Genomic DNA, 16779 nt, shown 5'->3' on the forward strand with positions numbered 1-16779 from the left:
ATGTCTAGCTGCCAAACAAGCAGAATCTGATTGAAATTTTCAATATGAAATCACTATTAAGTCTAATCAATCGATGTGGATCTTGCTGAAATGTCTCACCTCTTGTTGCACTACAGATACAAGAGGAAAGAAGATGCCAATCACACAGAAGCCCAATCGCCTGCCTCTCTCCCCCACCCCATCCCCAAGACGCCCAGCACCACACAAGTTTTATCAGCTTTTATTTCACCAGGTCAAGGAAACAAATAGAATATGTCAACATGGTCTTACTTCTCTGGGCATATACATTTAAACATACATACATTCTCATTCCCAATGTGAAAGACCATTTAAAGGATCTCACCTCTCATCAACTTCTACCCTTAAATCCTAAAAACAGTCAGTTATCACTGTGCACAGGGTTTCTGGCAGTCACAAGCTCTATCACAAGGCAGGGCTTACAAACACGTGGTAGAGAACGTAACTGGCATTTCCATGCACCCTCGTTGGGTGGGGCAGACTGCATAAGGCAGTGTGGCTATGTGGAAGAAAAGAGGGCTTCAGACCTATGCCAAACTGCCATTCCTGCCAGGGGTTACCAATGTCATGGCCCTTAACTTACACGTGTCCCTCAGCTAGGCCAGTGCCTTTATTCCTAACAACATTAAACAATGGAATGTTCTGCAAGCAACCACGTCTAAATAAAGAGCTTGATAGGCAAATCTCTAGGAAGTGGCCAAGTTCAGAAAGGCATTTCTTTCCCCTAGAGCAGACTGGGATGAAAGTTGTACCGGAGGCTGGAGAAGAGTCCAATGTGTTTCACAAGGTTTGGCTCTACCACATAGGCCCGCTCTCCCTTGGCCCTCAACAATGAATACAAGGCCATGTCCTTGCCAAAGCCCTTGTGGCAGTACACCTGGGACAAGTAAGTGAGGGTCCGGCGGGCGGCAGGGGCAGGGAAGAGCATGGCTGGGGTGCAGCACTGAGAGGCAGGAACCACGCTGTACAAGGAAGGACTTAGGCGCCGCAGTTCCAGGAAGTAGTGACGGCCCACCAGTTCCACCAAGCCCATGCTATAAAGGGAGAAGAAGAGCATCACAGGCCAGCTGAACCCCGGACGGCTGGCAAACCTCATGTATATCCAGGTTAGCAAGGGCCCTAGCAACATGCCCACACCAACCCACTCCAGGATCCGCATGGGTTCTGGGTTGATGTAGTGCTGCAATCTCTCGGGGTGATAGAGCTTTAGATACAGCGCATCTTGAAGGTGGGGCTCCGAGAAGCGAGCCCGTAGGAGGTGCTCCAACACTGGGAAGATCTGCTCTTCAGGAATGGCATCATCTTCCACCATCAGTACGTAGTCTGGATTGTAAGTCTGCAGCGATGATTCTAGGCAGTAGACATAGTCCTGCTTCTCTTTCTCAAATGAGTTGGTCGAAGGGTCATCGCCGTAATCATCCTCAGTGCCCTCATAGCGGTTGGCCACGGGGACATACTTGGAGAGCAGCTTGGCATCCATGTGACTCACACTGCGCTCTACATTGCACAGGAAGAGCTGGTGGCCCTCACACTGGGGGCCACACTGTTGCAGGAGCCGGTGAAACTGGGACACCACCTGCAAGACGTAGTGGAAGCCGGGCTGTCTATCCACAGTGATGATGGTGATCACCAGCCAGGGGCGGGGTGTGGCCTGCCAGACAATGGGCACAGAGCCATTGGCCGAAGGCAGCTCCTCAAAGTAGTGGAGGGCAGCCTCGCCCTCCTTCAGGCTTTGCTGCAGAAACTCTTGGCTCATTTGGTTCAGATGCCAGTGGCGCAGATAGAAGTACGAGTGGAGAAGGCGGTGGCATGCCAGGGGAGCCAGCAGGCCAAATGTTACCACCGTCAGGATGAAGAGCTGGACAGCGGTGCTGCCCCAGGAGAGTCGCCGTAGCCTCCGGAGAAGCATGGCAGCTGGAGAGGCTGACACACTCATCAGGTCAACTTTTGGTCAAGTCTGGTCCCAAGAACAAACCATCCTGGAACTCTGGCCAGAATCACAAGTCAAATCTAAAGAGAGAGGGAAACAGAGAATGGTAAAAGGTAAAACACTAGCTTTTAATCATAACCACCACCACCACCACCCCAAAAACCCCTCAAGATTCCCTAAGATGGAATATTTAGGATTTTGTTATTTAATGTCATCTGCTATTCATATTTAGGATTCTGTGCTATTTTATGTCATCTTCTTTTAAATTTTTCTTATCTCATATGATGTATTTCAAATTGCAAGTTCATTTAATCCTGATTGTTCTTTTATTTTAATTTGTGTGGGTTTGTGTGTGCTGGTGTTGTGGTTTAAATTCCAGGCCTTATACTCTCACCTGGCTTTTTTTACTCAAGATTGGCACCACTATATTTCTAACTTCTGGCTTTTTTGCTCATTAACTGGAGATAATAGTCTCATGAATGTGTGTGCCTGGGCTGGCTTCAAACCTCAATCCTCAACTGTCAGCCTCACTGCATAGCTACAATTATAGGTGTCAAGCTCTCGTTTTATTTTCAATAAACTATCATTGGAACCAATGAGAGAAAATACCTCTCATATACAGGCCATGATATTATTGTGAAAGTTAAACATTTTAGGGAGTAAGTTCAGGGTAAAAACTCATAAAAATAAGCACCTATGTTCACACTCAATGTCCTGTTTTAGAAGTACAGAGATTTAATTTTGTGATAGAAAACAGACTTGCACCAACGAATAGAATTACAAAGACAACACTAGTATGAAAAGTGTAGGGCCAATTCAAAACTAAGTAATATAATAGCACTGAAAATGAGCCTCTTGCGGGACACTGATGGCTCATGCCTGTCATCCCATTTGGGAAGCTGAGATGGTTCTAGGTCAGCTAAAGCAGAAAAATCCACAAGACTCCATCTCAGTGGAAGAAGTTGGTCGTGCTGAAGAATGTTTGGGAAGCAAATAAAAATAAAATAGGAGGGTCATGGTCCAGAGAAGGAAGCAGGACTCTATCTCAAAAACAACAAGTGGGGCTGGGAAGATGGCTCAGTGGTAGAGTGTTTGCCTCACATGCGTGAGGCCCTGGGTTCTATTCCTTAGCACCACATAAGCAGAAAAAGCCAGAAGTGGTCCTGTGGTTTAAGTGGTAGAGCGTTAACCTTGAGCTGAAGAACTCAGGGACAGCGCCCAGGCCCAGAGTTCAAGATCCACAACCGACAAAACAAAACAAAACAAAAACAACCAGTGCACACAAAGGGCTGAGAAGCATAGCTTAGCAGTAGAATGTCTGCCTAACAAGTGCAAGGTCCTGAGTTTAAGCCTATAATATTGACACAAAGAAAGAAAGAAAAAAAATAGCCTAGTTAAAATAGTGACCCTTGTAGATGAGGCTGCTCAACAAAAAAGTTCATAAGATCAGGTAGACAACTAAGAAAATGCCAAGAACACAATACATTTTGTGTACTGAATATAATGTTAGGCAGGGCCGAAATGAAAGAACTTTAACCCCAGGTAATTTTCCTAACTAGGGCCAATAAAGTTATTAACAACCGCTAAAGTCCTGTCAGTTCCCTCCAGGGAAGGAGGAAGATTCAGCTCACAGAACTCATGATCTCTGCCTGAAGAAGTGACCAGCTCTTACTGGGCCAATGAACAGCTCAGGTATTCATAATGTATGATATGACATGAAATTCCTGCACAAAAGTTTATCGACAGGTGTGGTCCAACTGGAGGCTGAAAATAAACCACTTGACTTGTTTTCCATTCTGGATCAAAGTGCAGACAGAAGAAAACAGTTACTTAGGCAAGCTTTATGATGGATAGAAGCTGAGGCCTTCAAGTAGAGACATTTACTTCTATCCTTGTTTAAAGTATGCCCCTAATTGAGCACATACACCATTATCCGCTGGACTAAGCAGTGAAGCAAGCGAAGTACTTCCTCCCACAGAGCTGAAGTGAAAGCTCACAGAAAAGAAGCAGAATTGGAATCATTTCTACATCTTAGGATAAAGGAAAAGATCTAATAGACTGCTCAGAGGAAAAATTTTCATGTGGCTAGGTTCCCTAATATCACTGTATGCTGTAAGAGACAGAATAGGCTTCAACCATGATTCCCAAATCTCAGTGGTTTATAAGGTGGTTTTGTTTTCTTTTTAAATAAATGTGAAAAGGAACAGTTCAGATGACTACAGGTGAGATGCAACAAACATTCTTACCTTAAATATGTCCCAGAAAAAAAACACAAACCATGTAATAAAAACACATCTCTCCTCTTATATTACTTTAATCGAGTCTTAAATAGATTCTCATCCTAGAGTATTTTTAATTACTGTGAATTTTGTTTTTTTTGGTGTATGTGTATGTGAGTATTGGGACTTGAACTCAAGATCTAAGCATGTAAACCCTTTAACTCAAGGATGGCGCTCTCCTAGCTCTATTTCTGGCTTTTTGCTGGTTAGTTGGAGATTGGAATCTTACAGACTTTTCTGCCTGGGCTGGCTTTTAACTGTGATCCTCAGACCTCAGGAAGATTATAGGCATGAGTCAGCAGCACCAGACCGACATTTTTTTGTGGGGAGAGGACATATATGGCTCTACCCTCAATCCTGCTCCCACATAAAGAGAACATTATCTATTTTAGAAGCAATATCTCTCATACATAGATTTTTTTCGGGGGGGGGGGGGGACCAGTCATGGGGCCTGAACTCTGGGCCTGGGCACTGTCCCTCAGCTCTTCAGCTCAAGGCTAGCGCTCTACCACTTGAGCCACAGCGCTACTTCTGGCTTTTTTCTTTTTGCTTATGTGGTGCTGAGGAATCGATCCCAGGGCCTCATGCATGCAAGGCAAGTGCTCTACCACTGAGCCACCTTCGCAGTCCCTCATACATAGATTTATCTACTCATCCTGATGTAGATTAAATGCTCCAGTTTTTCAATTCCTATAACCCCCACATAATATATTGCTTTTTCTCTGTTTCTCTGTCTTTCTGTCTCTCAAGAGGTAAGGCTTGTCTTTATTCTCATCATTTGCCCATATCAATCAATTGTGCTCATGTTTCATGTTGTCTGTACACCAGGGTGCATAATTACCTTTTCTGTTTGTTTTGCGACAGATAGAAGCAATGAACCATAAGCTAGCTCCTCAAGCTCCTATTCCAAAGTGACACACATCATTTCTACTCACATTTTAATGGCCAAATGAAGTTACATCATTCCTCTGCAGTTCAGCAGAGTAGGGATATGTAATTTTCCTGCAGGAACCACTACCAAAGGCAATGATTAGGGGAAAATACGGATCTCCCTAGGGAAAGGCAGAAAATATTTTGAGAAACAACACAGCTAGCATACCCACCTTGAGCCACACCAGTTAGGATTACATCCTTCAATCACTGAAGGACTGACTGGTTTGGCAAAAACTTCAGGAAGTATGTAAGCATTAAAGAGTATGTTCTTGTTTTGCCTTTTAAAATATTTTCTTAAAAGATTTATACAACTGCTTCTCTGTGGCATGGGGTGTCTGTCACCATCTGTAATTTATTTTACCTTATAGACCTAGAGTTTTAAGACAACTGGTCTTTGTGGAACAGACCAAAGCAGGAAATTTTCACTGGTAATTTGAGTAATTCTTTGCTCTCAGCTCACTCATGGGGGTGGGGCACAGAGGACTGTGTTTACATCACTTGGATAGCTTTTTCCAAAAGGGCATGATGTTACCTGCTCAGTCCCACCCTCCAGTACCCAGTTATACTGCAGGCTAACTATGAGCTGGCCCAGTAACAATCACACCATTATATTCCAGTTTCTATGGGACGGTGTTTACTGAGCTCTTATCTATGCCTGGAAAGCACACCTTTGGAACACACATTCACACACACAAAAACTGGATCTGCCTATTTACCAGGTCTAGGGTGTAGAGCTCAGAAAAAGAGTGAAAGACAAAGATCTCAAAGAATACACATGAATTAGGGCTTGTAGTAAGAAATGCAGTGACAATGACAGTTACATTTTAGAAAATTAAACGGAAGCTGGGCACTGGTGGCTCACACCTGTCATCCTAGCTACTCAGGAGGCTGAGATCTGAGGATGGTGATTCAAAGCCAGCACAGTCAGGAAGGTCCATGAGACTCTTATCTGCAATTAACCACAGAAAACCAGAAGTGGTGAAGTGGCTCAAAGTGATAGAGTGTGAGCCTTGAGCAAAAGAGCTTAGGGACAGCTCCCAGGCCCCAAATTAAAAACAAAAATAAAAATGAAAGACAACCGACAAATAAAAGATAAAGAAAATTAAACTGAAGGAGCCCTGGGGCGCAGGAGGCAGAATTCTAGGCTAGGGAATCAGGAGTTAAGAAGCTGAAGGCTGTCCACATTTCCAAGTCTTCCTCCTTTAGGAATAGCACCACCTTTCTCCCAGGTACTCTAGTCCAAGGGACTGGCAAGTTCTGAATTCTCACAGCCCACCAGTCACTTCCATGGTCTCTCTTCTTAAAACTCTCATTTTCCTTTCAGTCCCTGGGCCTGGTCCTCCTCACTTGCCAGACCATGATACTCCTTGACACCTCTAGGTCAGTTGATTCCAGCAAGCTCATTAGTGGGGTCTGGTTTCCCAGCACAAACAACGGATTTGAATTCAAAGTATCTTGGTCCCAGGGGAGGAACGCAAAGCTACAATGCCAGAGTGCTTCTGATCATATAAAATAATGTTGTTTTTTTTTTAATCAAAATGAACTTCAGAAAATGGAAACAATAGATTTTTTTTCTTTGTTGCTATTTCTGTTTTCTTTTAGCCTTGTCTGTTGGTTTATCTGTCTTTGGGAGGGAAAGGGTAGGACACAGAAATGGAGGGACAAAGGGTGAACGAATACAGCAAGGTACTTATTAGACACTATAGTTGAAAATGAACTATACAACTTGTGAGTGGAGACAGGAGGGAAAAACTGGGAGAGAGGAAGGAAAGGGGTGACATTGTCCAAAAATAAATGTATTCATGACATCCCTCTCTATATTCCCTTTATAATCACAGTAAAAAAAAATTCTCACACAAAAAATTCTCAGTCCAATTCTGCTTCCCACAATCCACAATTAGATCAATTTGTATGAAGTTATTTCTCTCCTTAGGCCTATTTTGTGTCTTGAAAAATAGGGGAAAACCTTTCATATGGAGATACTATTTAGATGAAAAGATTTTGGCTACAAATCCCTTTGTCATGTAAAGGGCATTGGGAAGGTGATATTCAGAAGCACAGATGGAATATTTCCGTGAAACTATTCCATCAGTCTCCAATGGCTGAAGAATGATGTTTAAATTCTTGCAGTTTCCATCCACTTCTAGCATTCTTTCCTTACATGGCCTAACTTAATCATAAAAAAAAAATTCAAAAGGGACTTCTGAGAGCCAACCATGATCTCCCCTGACCAGAAATAAATAGAAATTATATTTTATTACTTAATAATGGCAATAAAAACAACCACTATACATATTCTAATAGATATATGAGTGTATATTTATGTATGTATACATATATATATATATAGAGAGAGAGAGAGAGAGAAAGAGAGAGAGAGAATTTTTGATCAACCATTAGTTAAATCTAAAGATGTAGAACCTAAGGCACAGGGAGCTGACTACATCTTTCTGTAGTGACCATTTATTAAGCCCTAATAGGAGTACTTATTAAGGGTCTAGGGTGTGCTGGGCCTTTGGAATTATGGCCTTCTGACCAATTCAGAAACTCTTAAATCTCAGGAGAATTAATTCTACTGAGATGATGTAAAATAGATGCAAGCAAACTGAAAGCAGGAAATGGAAACATAGGACACATTGCAAAGCCTATGCATTATCAAGGATGCCTTATTGTCTCCCATGGCTTTATTTATGGTCCTGGACTTAATGCTCCAACAGGAATTTTAAATATCTTTATAGTAGATGTAGTCTTACTTATCTTTGGTACCCTCTAGTCCTCCATACATTGAAATGGTGCAATGACAGTTGAGCAAATACTGTCTTTTGAATTCCATGGGCCTTAATTTCTGAGCTACACAACTGGGAGTAGAGGCTATCCTTATAATGTTGAGACCAACTGATTTGTAAATATCTGGTGGACACTTAAGTGTAAAGCACAATTCTAGCATCTCATTGATCTTCATAAAAAAAAACAACCTATGACAAAGTATTAAGCCCATTTTAACCCTGAAAAAAAAAACTAGGGCACTATTCCCTTTTATTCAAGGTAAACAAAACTTTTAATGAAGTGGCAAAACTGGGTCCAGAGAGGCTGGTTCTAAAAACTTAGATGCACCACTGCCCCAGCACAAATCAGAACTCAAGAAAAGCAGCTGAAAAACCAACAGAAATGACAAGAAGCTTTTAGGATATAGTGGTAAGTAACAGTTTAGTATAAAAATATATCCATACATATATTATCATTCTGACACACATATATATATATATGTAAGCGCACTATCTATTTATAAGCATACAATACTTTCATCTAACCAATCAAAAATTAATTCATGGGACCAAATGAAAAAAAAGTTAAATCCAAACTAAAACACCTAGCAAATACACAAACTACATAGACATACCACAAAATTCTACTAAAGGAAACTGTGAAAACTAATAAATGGAGAAAAAGGACATTTTCCCACCAGTAATATTAAGTGGGCCTTTCTCGAAAATTATGCTCTATATTTAATACAATCTCAGATCACTTTACCTCAAGAGGGAGTGGTACAAGTCAACAAACGAGTGCTCACCTGTGAACTGGAGCAGTCCTTGTGTCATCTTTGATATAGTAATTCTACTTCCAGGACCACACCTGGCAGAAATGCCATTAAAAATGATAAAGGAGGGCTGGGAAGGTGGCTCAGTGGTAGAGCGCTTGCCTTGCATGCATGAGGCCCTGGGTTTGATTCCTCAGCACCACATAAGCAAAAAGAAAAAAGCCAGAAGTGGTGCTGTGGCTCAAGTGGTTGAGCTGAAGAACTGAGGGACAGCGCCCAGGTCCGGAGTTCAGGCCCCACGACCGGACCCCCAAAAAAAAAAATGATAAAGGATTTTCACTTAACCTTTGCTTGTACTAGGAACGATACAAGGAAAGCAAGAGGGAAAGAAATTTAAAAAGGAAAAAAGGAAAAAGAGTATAATTTAGAGGAGGGATGAAGGGAAATGATGGGACATTTCTGTTTTTTTTTTTTTTGTTTTTTTTTTTCCGTTTCTCTACAAAGAACACATTAATCCCTTTCATGATTTTTACTCAACATCTGATTTAACAGTGGGCCTTGAGCTGGCACTGGTGCAGTGAATGTGACAGTCAAGGAGCCTAAATCCATTTTTTATCCCTAATTTAGATTGCCATGATTATGATTTATTAACTTATTCCAATCTTTGCTATATGGAAGGCTGCCCTTGAACTCCGAGTACCCTCTCTGTACTCTGTGTACCTCTACCAGCACTTGGCAATAAGTTAAGTACTGCTAAGTACTGTAAAAAAAAGTTAGTAATATTGCAAACACTCTTCTAATTTTAATTCTCCTTTAAATAAGCTAAGTTTTAGTGGCCAGATTTGACTCGTTGAGAATTGTCAGACACTTGTCTTGTGCCCATCTGCCTTGGGTAGAGAGCTGTTCCCTGAACAGTTCTTCTGGAGCCAGAGAGAACTGCCATTATGACACCATGATGTCTCTGAACCCTCCATAAATGCCTAGAGGAAACTACACTACAGCTACAAGTGAGGATTCCTGTATGGAGAAAGCCTTGCTCCAACTGTTTCAGACAACTTGCACCAATTTCAACCATCACAAGTTTTGAAGAGGTCTAGATAACTTTACAATTTCCACTGGAGAGTAAGGAAGAAATACTTCTTTCAGTGACAACAGAAAGTCTATGGTTGGTGCAATATGAAACCTTTATTCGAGGATTATGATTTGCCATATGTAAGGTTTGTGAATGCTGTAGCTAGAAGTTGTGTTATTGGTACACAATCCTACAATTTTCATGTCACATTCATGCCACATCCTGCCCTTTCTGATAGAACAGGCTATTTTACTCACTTGTGAGAAGTAGCCAGGAGATCTTTTTCTTTGTGGATACCCTGGTGTTGTAACACTAGACCCTAATAAAAGATTTTTCTCTTTTAAAGTATTGTATGTGTGTGTGTTTGCAGATTTTAAAAAGATTTATGCATGCATACACACATATTCATATACATAATCTTGTTATATAGGCCAGGCTGACCTTATCTTCCTGCATGTTGGAGATTAGAGATGTACACTATCATGCCCAACTATAGGTTTATGCATCTCTCTATCTGTATATGTGGGCCATGTTATTTTAATTACTCAACCTTTATAACATGTTTTAATATCTGAAAAGGTAGGTTTTCATGACCCAGAATAATTCTCCTGGCTTAAAAAATAGATCAATTTGCCAGGTACCAGTAGCTCATGCCTGTAATCCCAGCTACTCAGAAGGCTGAAATCTGAGGATTGCGGTTCAAAGCCAGCCCGAACAGGAAAAGCCATGAAAGTTTTTTATCTCCAACAAACCACAAGAAAACCAGAAATGGCACTGTGGCTTAAGTGGTAGCGCTAGCCTTGAGCTGAAGAGCTGAGGAACAGCACTCAGGCTCAGAGTTCAAGCCAAAAAAAAGAAAGAAAGAAAGAGAGAGAGAGAGAGAGAGAGAGAGAGAGAGAGAGAGAGAGAGAGAGAGAGAACGAGAGAGAACGAGAGAGAGATCAATTTGACTATGGTATATTTTACATAAAATACGATGTACCGTTTAATTCAATTTTTCAACTCAAATCCATTCACCCATATAGCCACCACTACAATTTAAAAATAATGGAGGTATTCTAAAGATTTTATTTGAAATTAGATTGCAACCTACAATAGATAATGCTGCATTCATGTATAACATGTGAAGAACACAAAATCAGGAAGAGAAAGACAATCTAATTGAGGGTAAAATGAGCAAAAGAATTAAGTCAATTCACCCTCAGAAAAATACAAAAGACAATACACATAGGAATAGGTGTTGATTCCTGAGGGTAATCAAGGCATACAAATGAAAACATGCTACCACTGTTGTTATCAATGCAAAACTTCGAATGTGTGTATGTAAATTTTAAGATGTCAAGGAAACCTTAACAATTTAAAAGACGGAGTTTTAAGTGATCCTTATTTTCCCTTTTAGATTTTTCTGTTTCCTGAATGGGCTATTTGTTCTTTTAAAACATTTCTAATAATTGTCCTCATGTTAGGTATTAGGCACAATTTTCTCCTTTCACCTCAGTTTCTGTGGCTTAAGGTATCTTTAGAAATCTGCCCCTAACATAATTATTTCTCGTTAGTTCTCTTGGGGAAGAGCACTTGCTCACACGCTGGCACACGCGCGTGCGCGCGCACACACACACACCTGCAGGTTTTGCTAATGGTCTGCATGGTGAGATCATCATTGGAGCTGCCCAGCAGTCAGTCAGTCTCCTGGGAGAGCCTGGGGCCGCCCATCAGGAGGTGTCCGGGTCACATCGACCTGCCCAGGGACTCAAGTTCCCAGGCCAGCTAGGGCGGGCGCAGTGCGGCACAGGAGACGCCCAAACCCCAAGGTCCCGGCGTGGGAGGCAGGGCACATCCAGGAGGTCCTAATTAGGAATGGCACAGGATCTAGCATCAGCGTCTGACCTTGGACAATCCTCACTGCCCTCAGGCCTCAGTTTCCCCACGCGAAGGCCCAGGCTGACCGTCGCCATCCATTGCCTGGCTGGATTCCTTTAGCTGGTGTTTCTGGGAGCTGGAAGGGGGCGCCTTCTTTTGGCCAGGTCAAACCCCCGCCTCCCCGCCCCGGCAAGGTTTCCAAAACCAGAGCCCGAGGCTGCGGCGGAGCTCGGGGCGCGCGGGGCGGGGGCGGGGGGAGCGCGCGGCGAGGGTCCGCGGCTCACGGGCGGCCATTAGGCCGTGGGCTCTTGGGCACTTGGCTCGGCGGGAGTCTTACCCAGATTCCGATACCCTAGTCGCAGCTCTCTGCCCTGACAGCGCGGGCGAGGGGTAGAGAAGGCCACCATCCATCCCCGCGCCGTGCCCCGGCCCTTCGGCGCGCCCTGTGGTCCTCCGACAGGAAGCGGCGGGCACGGTGGGCAGGGCCGCGGCGAAGCCAGCCTGCCCGGGGCGCACGGCCGGGGAGGCGGGCGGCGGGGCGGGGGCGGGAGGGGGACGCGGGCCCTCCTCCGCTCTCCCGCGGCCACCCCACACCCGTGACTTCGCGGGAGGCTCTGGCCGCCGTGCCCAGCGGGGCTGGGCAGGCAGATCGCGCGTTGCGGCGCGGACACCTACCGGGCGGAGGCGGTCAGCCGGGTCCTGGGCGCACCCCGAGGTCATTCATCCGTGGCGTGGTCCCGGCTGGCTGCAGCTGGCCGGTCGCCGGGGAGGCGCCATTGGCGGACCCCGGGATCCGGGTCTGGGATCGGGGAGGCGCGGGCGCGGCGCGGTTGGGGTGCGCGCCGGAGCCTCACCTCCGCCCGCAGCGCCGCTCCAGCGCAGGGATCCCCTCGCTCCGGCAGGCCATGTGACCTGCGAGCTGCGGAACGACTGCAGCCCCCGAGGCGGGCTGGCGGGGGAGGGGGCGCGGGGGAGGAGGACGGCGAAAGGCGCCCACTCACGGGCACCCGGGGAAAGGCAGGGGTTCCCCCCCCCCAATTCTCCGACTGGGAGCAAGTCCCCTTGATGATGGACATGGAAGCCAACGTTTCATTTCATCTGGTGGTCACAGGCTCATTGATTGAGGTGAATGAAACGTCTCTCACTGTGTGTTTGGGCTTCTTTAGGAAGCGAGTTCTCTGCTTCTGAATGTGTTCCAGTCCTCCCATAGGCCTCCTAGTCAAACAGAAGTAGCCAGGAGGTTGGAAATCTCTGAAGGGCAGCACCGGAAACAGATAAGGAATAATCCCAGGGAGGAAAATTGTTCATGGCCAAAGAAAGTAACAACCAGCTGTGTTTTCTGTTTTTCTTTTTTTCCCCCTTCCTTCCTTCCCTTCCCTTGCCTTCCCTTCCCTTCCCTTTCTTATTTTGTCAGCTGTGGGGCTTGAATTCAGAGGCTGGTTGCTGTTCCTGAGCTTTTTTACTTTTGCTCAAGGCTAGCGTTCAACCACTTCTAACCACAGCTCTACTTCCGGGGTTTGGGCGGTTAACTGGAGATTAAAAAGTCGCCGGGAGTTCATTGCCCCATCGGGCTGGTTTCAAACCGCCTCCTGAGTAGCTAGGACTTTCTGCCAGGACTTTCACCATGCAGTGTTGTTGCCTTTTTCATTGCTTCTAATTCTAGGTCAGTCTGTGTAGGACATGGCTTAGTAAACGAAAAGAAGGCCAATATTTCGAGACGTGAAAATTACATCAAATTTGAATTTGGGGTCTTAGATTGTGCTGGACCGTAATTATAGTTTTCATATTATCTATACTATCACACAAGAAGAGTTGAGGTGGTTATGACAGAGATCTATAACCCACAAAGCCTGTAGGATTTAATACTTGATTTCCCAGAACCTGGTCTGAAATGTCTGATCAATAGAAGGGGAAGCATTAAATCTGGCAAATGCTCATGTGATTTCTTCTTGTGTATATTAGTATGGTCGATACTGGATAGTAAGTTCCTTCCGAAGCTCACATCCATCAATCAAGCATGCACTTGTCCTCTATTCTTTCAACTAACTTTGAAAAAATTTTCTGACACAGAGTTAATCCTATAGATAAAAATGTGTTGTAGGTCTTGTACTCCAGAGATTTACCTTCAGGAATGTTGAACAGTCCTCATAAGCCAGGTGACAGGAGAGCTGGATGAGGCATGGGAGGAACTTGGGAAGGCATTTTCATTTCTTGGATGACAAACTAGCAATCTGATACTTGGAAATCTAAGGATTGTGATAAACCTCAGTGGAATTCCAGTCTCTGGGCTCCAGTTGGTTTACTATGCTCAATGTCCTCATCTATATAACAGAGATAGTGATATTTCTTTTATGGTCTTTTTGAGAAGTTTTCATGTGATAATGTAGACAGTTCTCAGAACCATGTCTGTTGCTAATCAGGTGCTAATCCTTTTATTAACACTAAAACATCTTAACATTCAATAGCTGGTGGAAAGTTATCCATTTGTTTAACAAAAGTTTACTAAGTACCGTTATGATGTGCTAGGCAGAGTCTGTGTTGTTCAGTCTGGGAGTGCTACCACCCAGACCTACTGAAATTTAAATAATTTAAAAATGAATTAGAATTTTAAAATTCAGTCACATTTCAAATGCTCACTTGTGGTTAGTGGCTACTGTGGTAGATAATTGCAGATATAGAATATTTCTATCAACACAGACATTTCTAGATGCCAGAGACTCAGCAGTGAACAAAAGGAAATCTTTGTGTTTAGGGAATTTATATTTGAGTGAACAATATATAATAAAGAAATGCATATAATTTATCAGGTGCTAATAAATATTTTGAGCAATGAATAATTTACTAAGACTTTCTATAATATTGTTTCTGAGTATTTTCAATATAGTAAATCTTTTTATTTTTCAAGTCCTGGGGCTTGAACTCAAGGCCTGGACATTGTCTGAACTTCTTTTGCTCAAGGCTAGCACTCTACCACTTGAGCAACAGCACCATTTCCAGCTTTTTCTGTGTATGTGGTAAGGAATTGAACCCAGGGCTTCATGCCTGCTAGGCACGTAAGCTAAGTAATTACCCAAGTCAGATTTCTTAGAAAGAGCTAGAAGTCAAACCTGTGTTACATAGTCTTACTCCAGAGCTCATTCTATTAATCAACATGTAAAAATGGAAAAAATAAACAAGGATCATAAACCAGGTAAGAGTTAAAGACTAACAGTAGGTACTACTATAATTGCTGCAATGATATTTTAACATCCATGCAAATCTGTCCAGAAATACTTACACTATTAAATTTTAAAAACGTTTATTTTTAAGTGTCTAGGTAGAATTAAGAAAAACATGCAAGGCTTTTACCAGTAGGAAACCACTACTAATCTTAGGCCTTAAGATCAACATGAGGGAGCCTGATTAAAACCATAAAAGAATAATTGTGAAGAGGAGGCCATTCTATGGGACCTGTTACCCTTAGTAAAATAAAGCAGTGAACCTATGATGAATCATCAAAGATAGAGCTATGGGGGAACCAGCCCAATTTTACTCTCTTCCCGCCATCTTATTTCCTACTGTCTCCATTGGTTGAACCTAACCAGAAACTAGAAGGTGAGCCATTCACATATGTAAGTTGGTCAAGTATGTAGGGCACAGAGGAGTTTGGATGATTAGGAGGCAAAACAATCCACATTTCTCAAGTGACTATCATGCACCAATCAAGGCAACTGAATAGTGCATTACCTTTCTCGTCACTATGACCAAAATACTTAAGAGAACAACTTAAAGGGAAAGAGGATTGATCACTTTGACTCATTGTTTCAGAAGTTTGCTTCTGTCATGATGATCAGAGCATGGCAAAGCCAAAACAGATCCATCTTCACAAGTTGTTTATATCAAGCATTCTGTCACAGTGCCATAAAATTAACTAAAACACGTACCTAATAAATGACGAGGCGGGGCGGGGGGAGACATCATGGATACTATCTGTAATAACTCTTAATGCTGTTATTTTCTTCTGAGGACAGTTGGATTTCTGTGCTAGTCCTCAGTTCATCTGCTTGGACTCAGATTTCAAACTGTATGTCTCCCTAGGCAGAAGCCATCTCTGTTGCTTTTTCCTCTGCTTTCCTCACCCTCCAGCTTCTGCTGTTTTTAGACTGGCTCCCGAGTGTCTTTCCTATATCTAAGTAACTGGGTGATCAACTAAGCAGTTGAATAGAAACTATACCTGGGGTGGGGTCCTTCCTCTTGATGTTTCCTTGCTCCTGCAGTTCCTCCTCAAAGTTTCAAGGTGCTCACCTAGTTCCAGACTCTGTCCTGTAATACCTAAAACAGTGTCTTCTGCTCTGAGTTGCCTAAAATGGGCACACTCAGACATAAAGAGAAATTAACAAATATATATCTCAAACCAGTGCAGTTGTAGCTATTGATTTTGTGTGTGTGTGTGTGTGTGTGTGTGTTTTGTTTTGGTTTGGGCTTCCCTTGTGTATTGTCAAGTTGAGAGGGATTTCATAGTCAACCAGATTTGAGGACTCAGGATTTCTTTATACTCAAATTGTGAATCTGTTATTCTGCTACTTTCTTGCTCCCAGCATTCCTCCCTAACTTTTTAGCTGTCTTCCAGAACCATTATGTCCTCTGCCCCCTCATAACACATGCTTGTAAAGTGGTTTTCTACTTTGACAGCTGTAAAGATTGAAGAATTTGAAAGGCTTCTATTAGGGCTTCAATATGAAATGCGCCCCTCATGGTCATGCTCAGGTCCCAGCTGGCAGCACAGCTTAGGAAGGTTCTTGAAGCTTTAGGAGGTTGGGTCTTCTTGGAGAAAGTAGGTCATTGTGGGCATGCATTTGAAGGTTATACTGAGTCCACTGCGTTTCTCCTTTCTGTCTCTGTCTCTATCTATCTCTGCCTCTGTCTTTCTCTCCCCCCTCTTGTTCCTATCCATCATGTGGTAAAGAACCTTTTCTACCACAGTCTCCTGTTGTCATGGTATTCTGCGCATGATTATGGGGTCAAGGAACTGTGGACTGAATTCTTTGAAACTATGCGCAAAAAAAAAAAAATCTCTCCTGCCATAAATTGTCAAGCAGTCCATTATAGTAATGAAAAAGTTGACTAATATAGAATTCATCAAAAGAAATCTCTGCTCTAATATTTGCCT

General features: G+C 43.2%; 1 protein-coding gene across 3 annotated transcripts; it reads right to left on the reverse strand.

The window, feature by feature from the left end:
- Positions 1-204: 204 nt before the first annotated feature.
- Pgap4 (post-GPI attachment to proteins GalNAc transferase 4) lies at positions 205-12407 on the reverse strand. 3 transcript variants are annotated; one of them, XM_042696791.1, is made up of 2 exons: positions 12306-12407; positions 205-2028 (listed from the first exon to the last, which is right to left on the reverse strand). In XM_042696791.1, exon 2 carries the CDS (start codon positions 1952-1954, stop codon positions 743-745), a length of 1212 nt encoding a protein of 403 aa, XP_042552725.1. In that variant the 5' UTR covers positions 1955-2028; positions 12306-12407; the 3' UTR covers positions 205-742. The 3 variants fall into 3 exon arrangements, with proteins under 3 accessions (XP_042552725.1, XP_042552731.1, XP_042552716.1); XM_042696797.1 differs by lacking the exon at positions 12306-12407 and adding an exon at positions 11968-12108; XM_042696782.1 differs by lacking the exon at positions 12306-12407 and adding an exon at positions 10028-10074.
- Between the last annotated feature and the right edge of the window lie 4372 nt (positions 12408-16779).

The sequence above is a fragment of the Dipodomys spectabilis genome, unplaced genomic scaffold (genome assembly GCF_019054845.1).
Source record: "Dipodomys spectabilis isolate Male_0828 unplaced genomic scaffold, ASM1905484v1 ptg000006l, whole genome shotgun sequence".
Classification (NCBI taxonomy): domain Eukaryota; kingdom Metazoa; phylum Chordata; class Mammalia; order Rodentia; family Heteromyidae; genus Dipodomys; species Dipodomys spectabilis.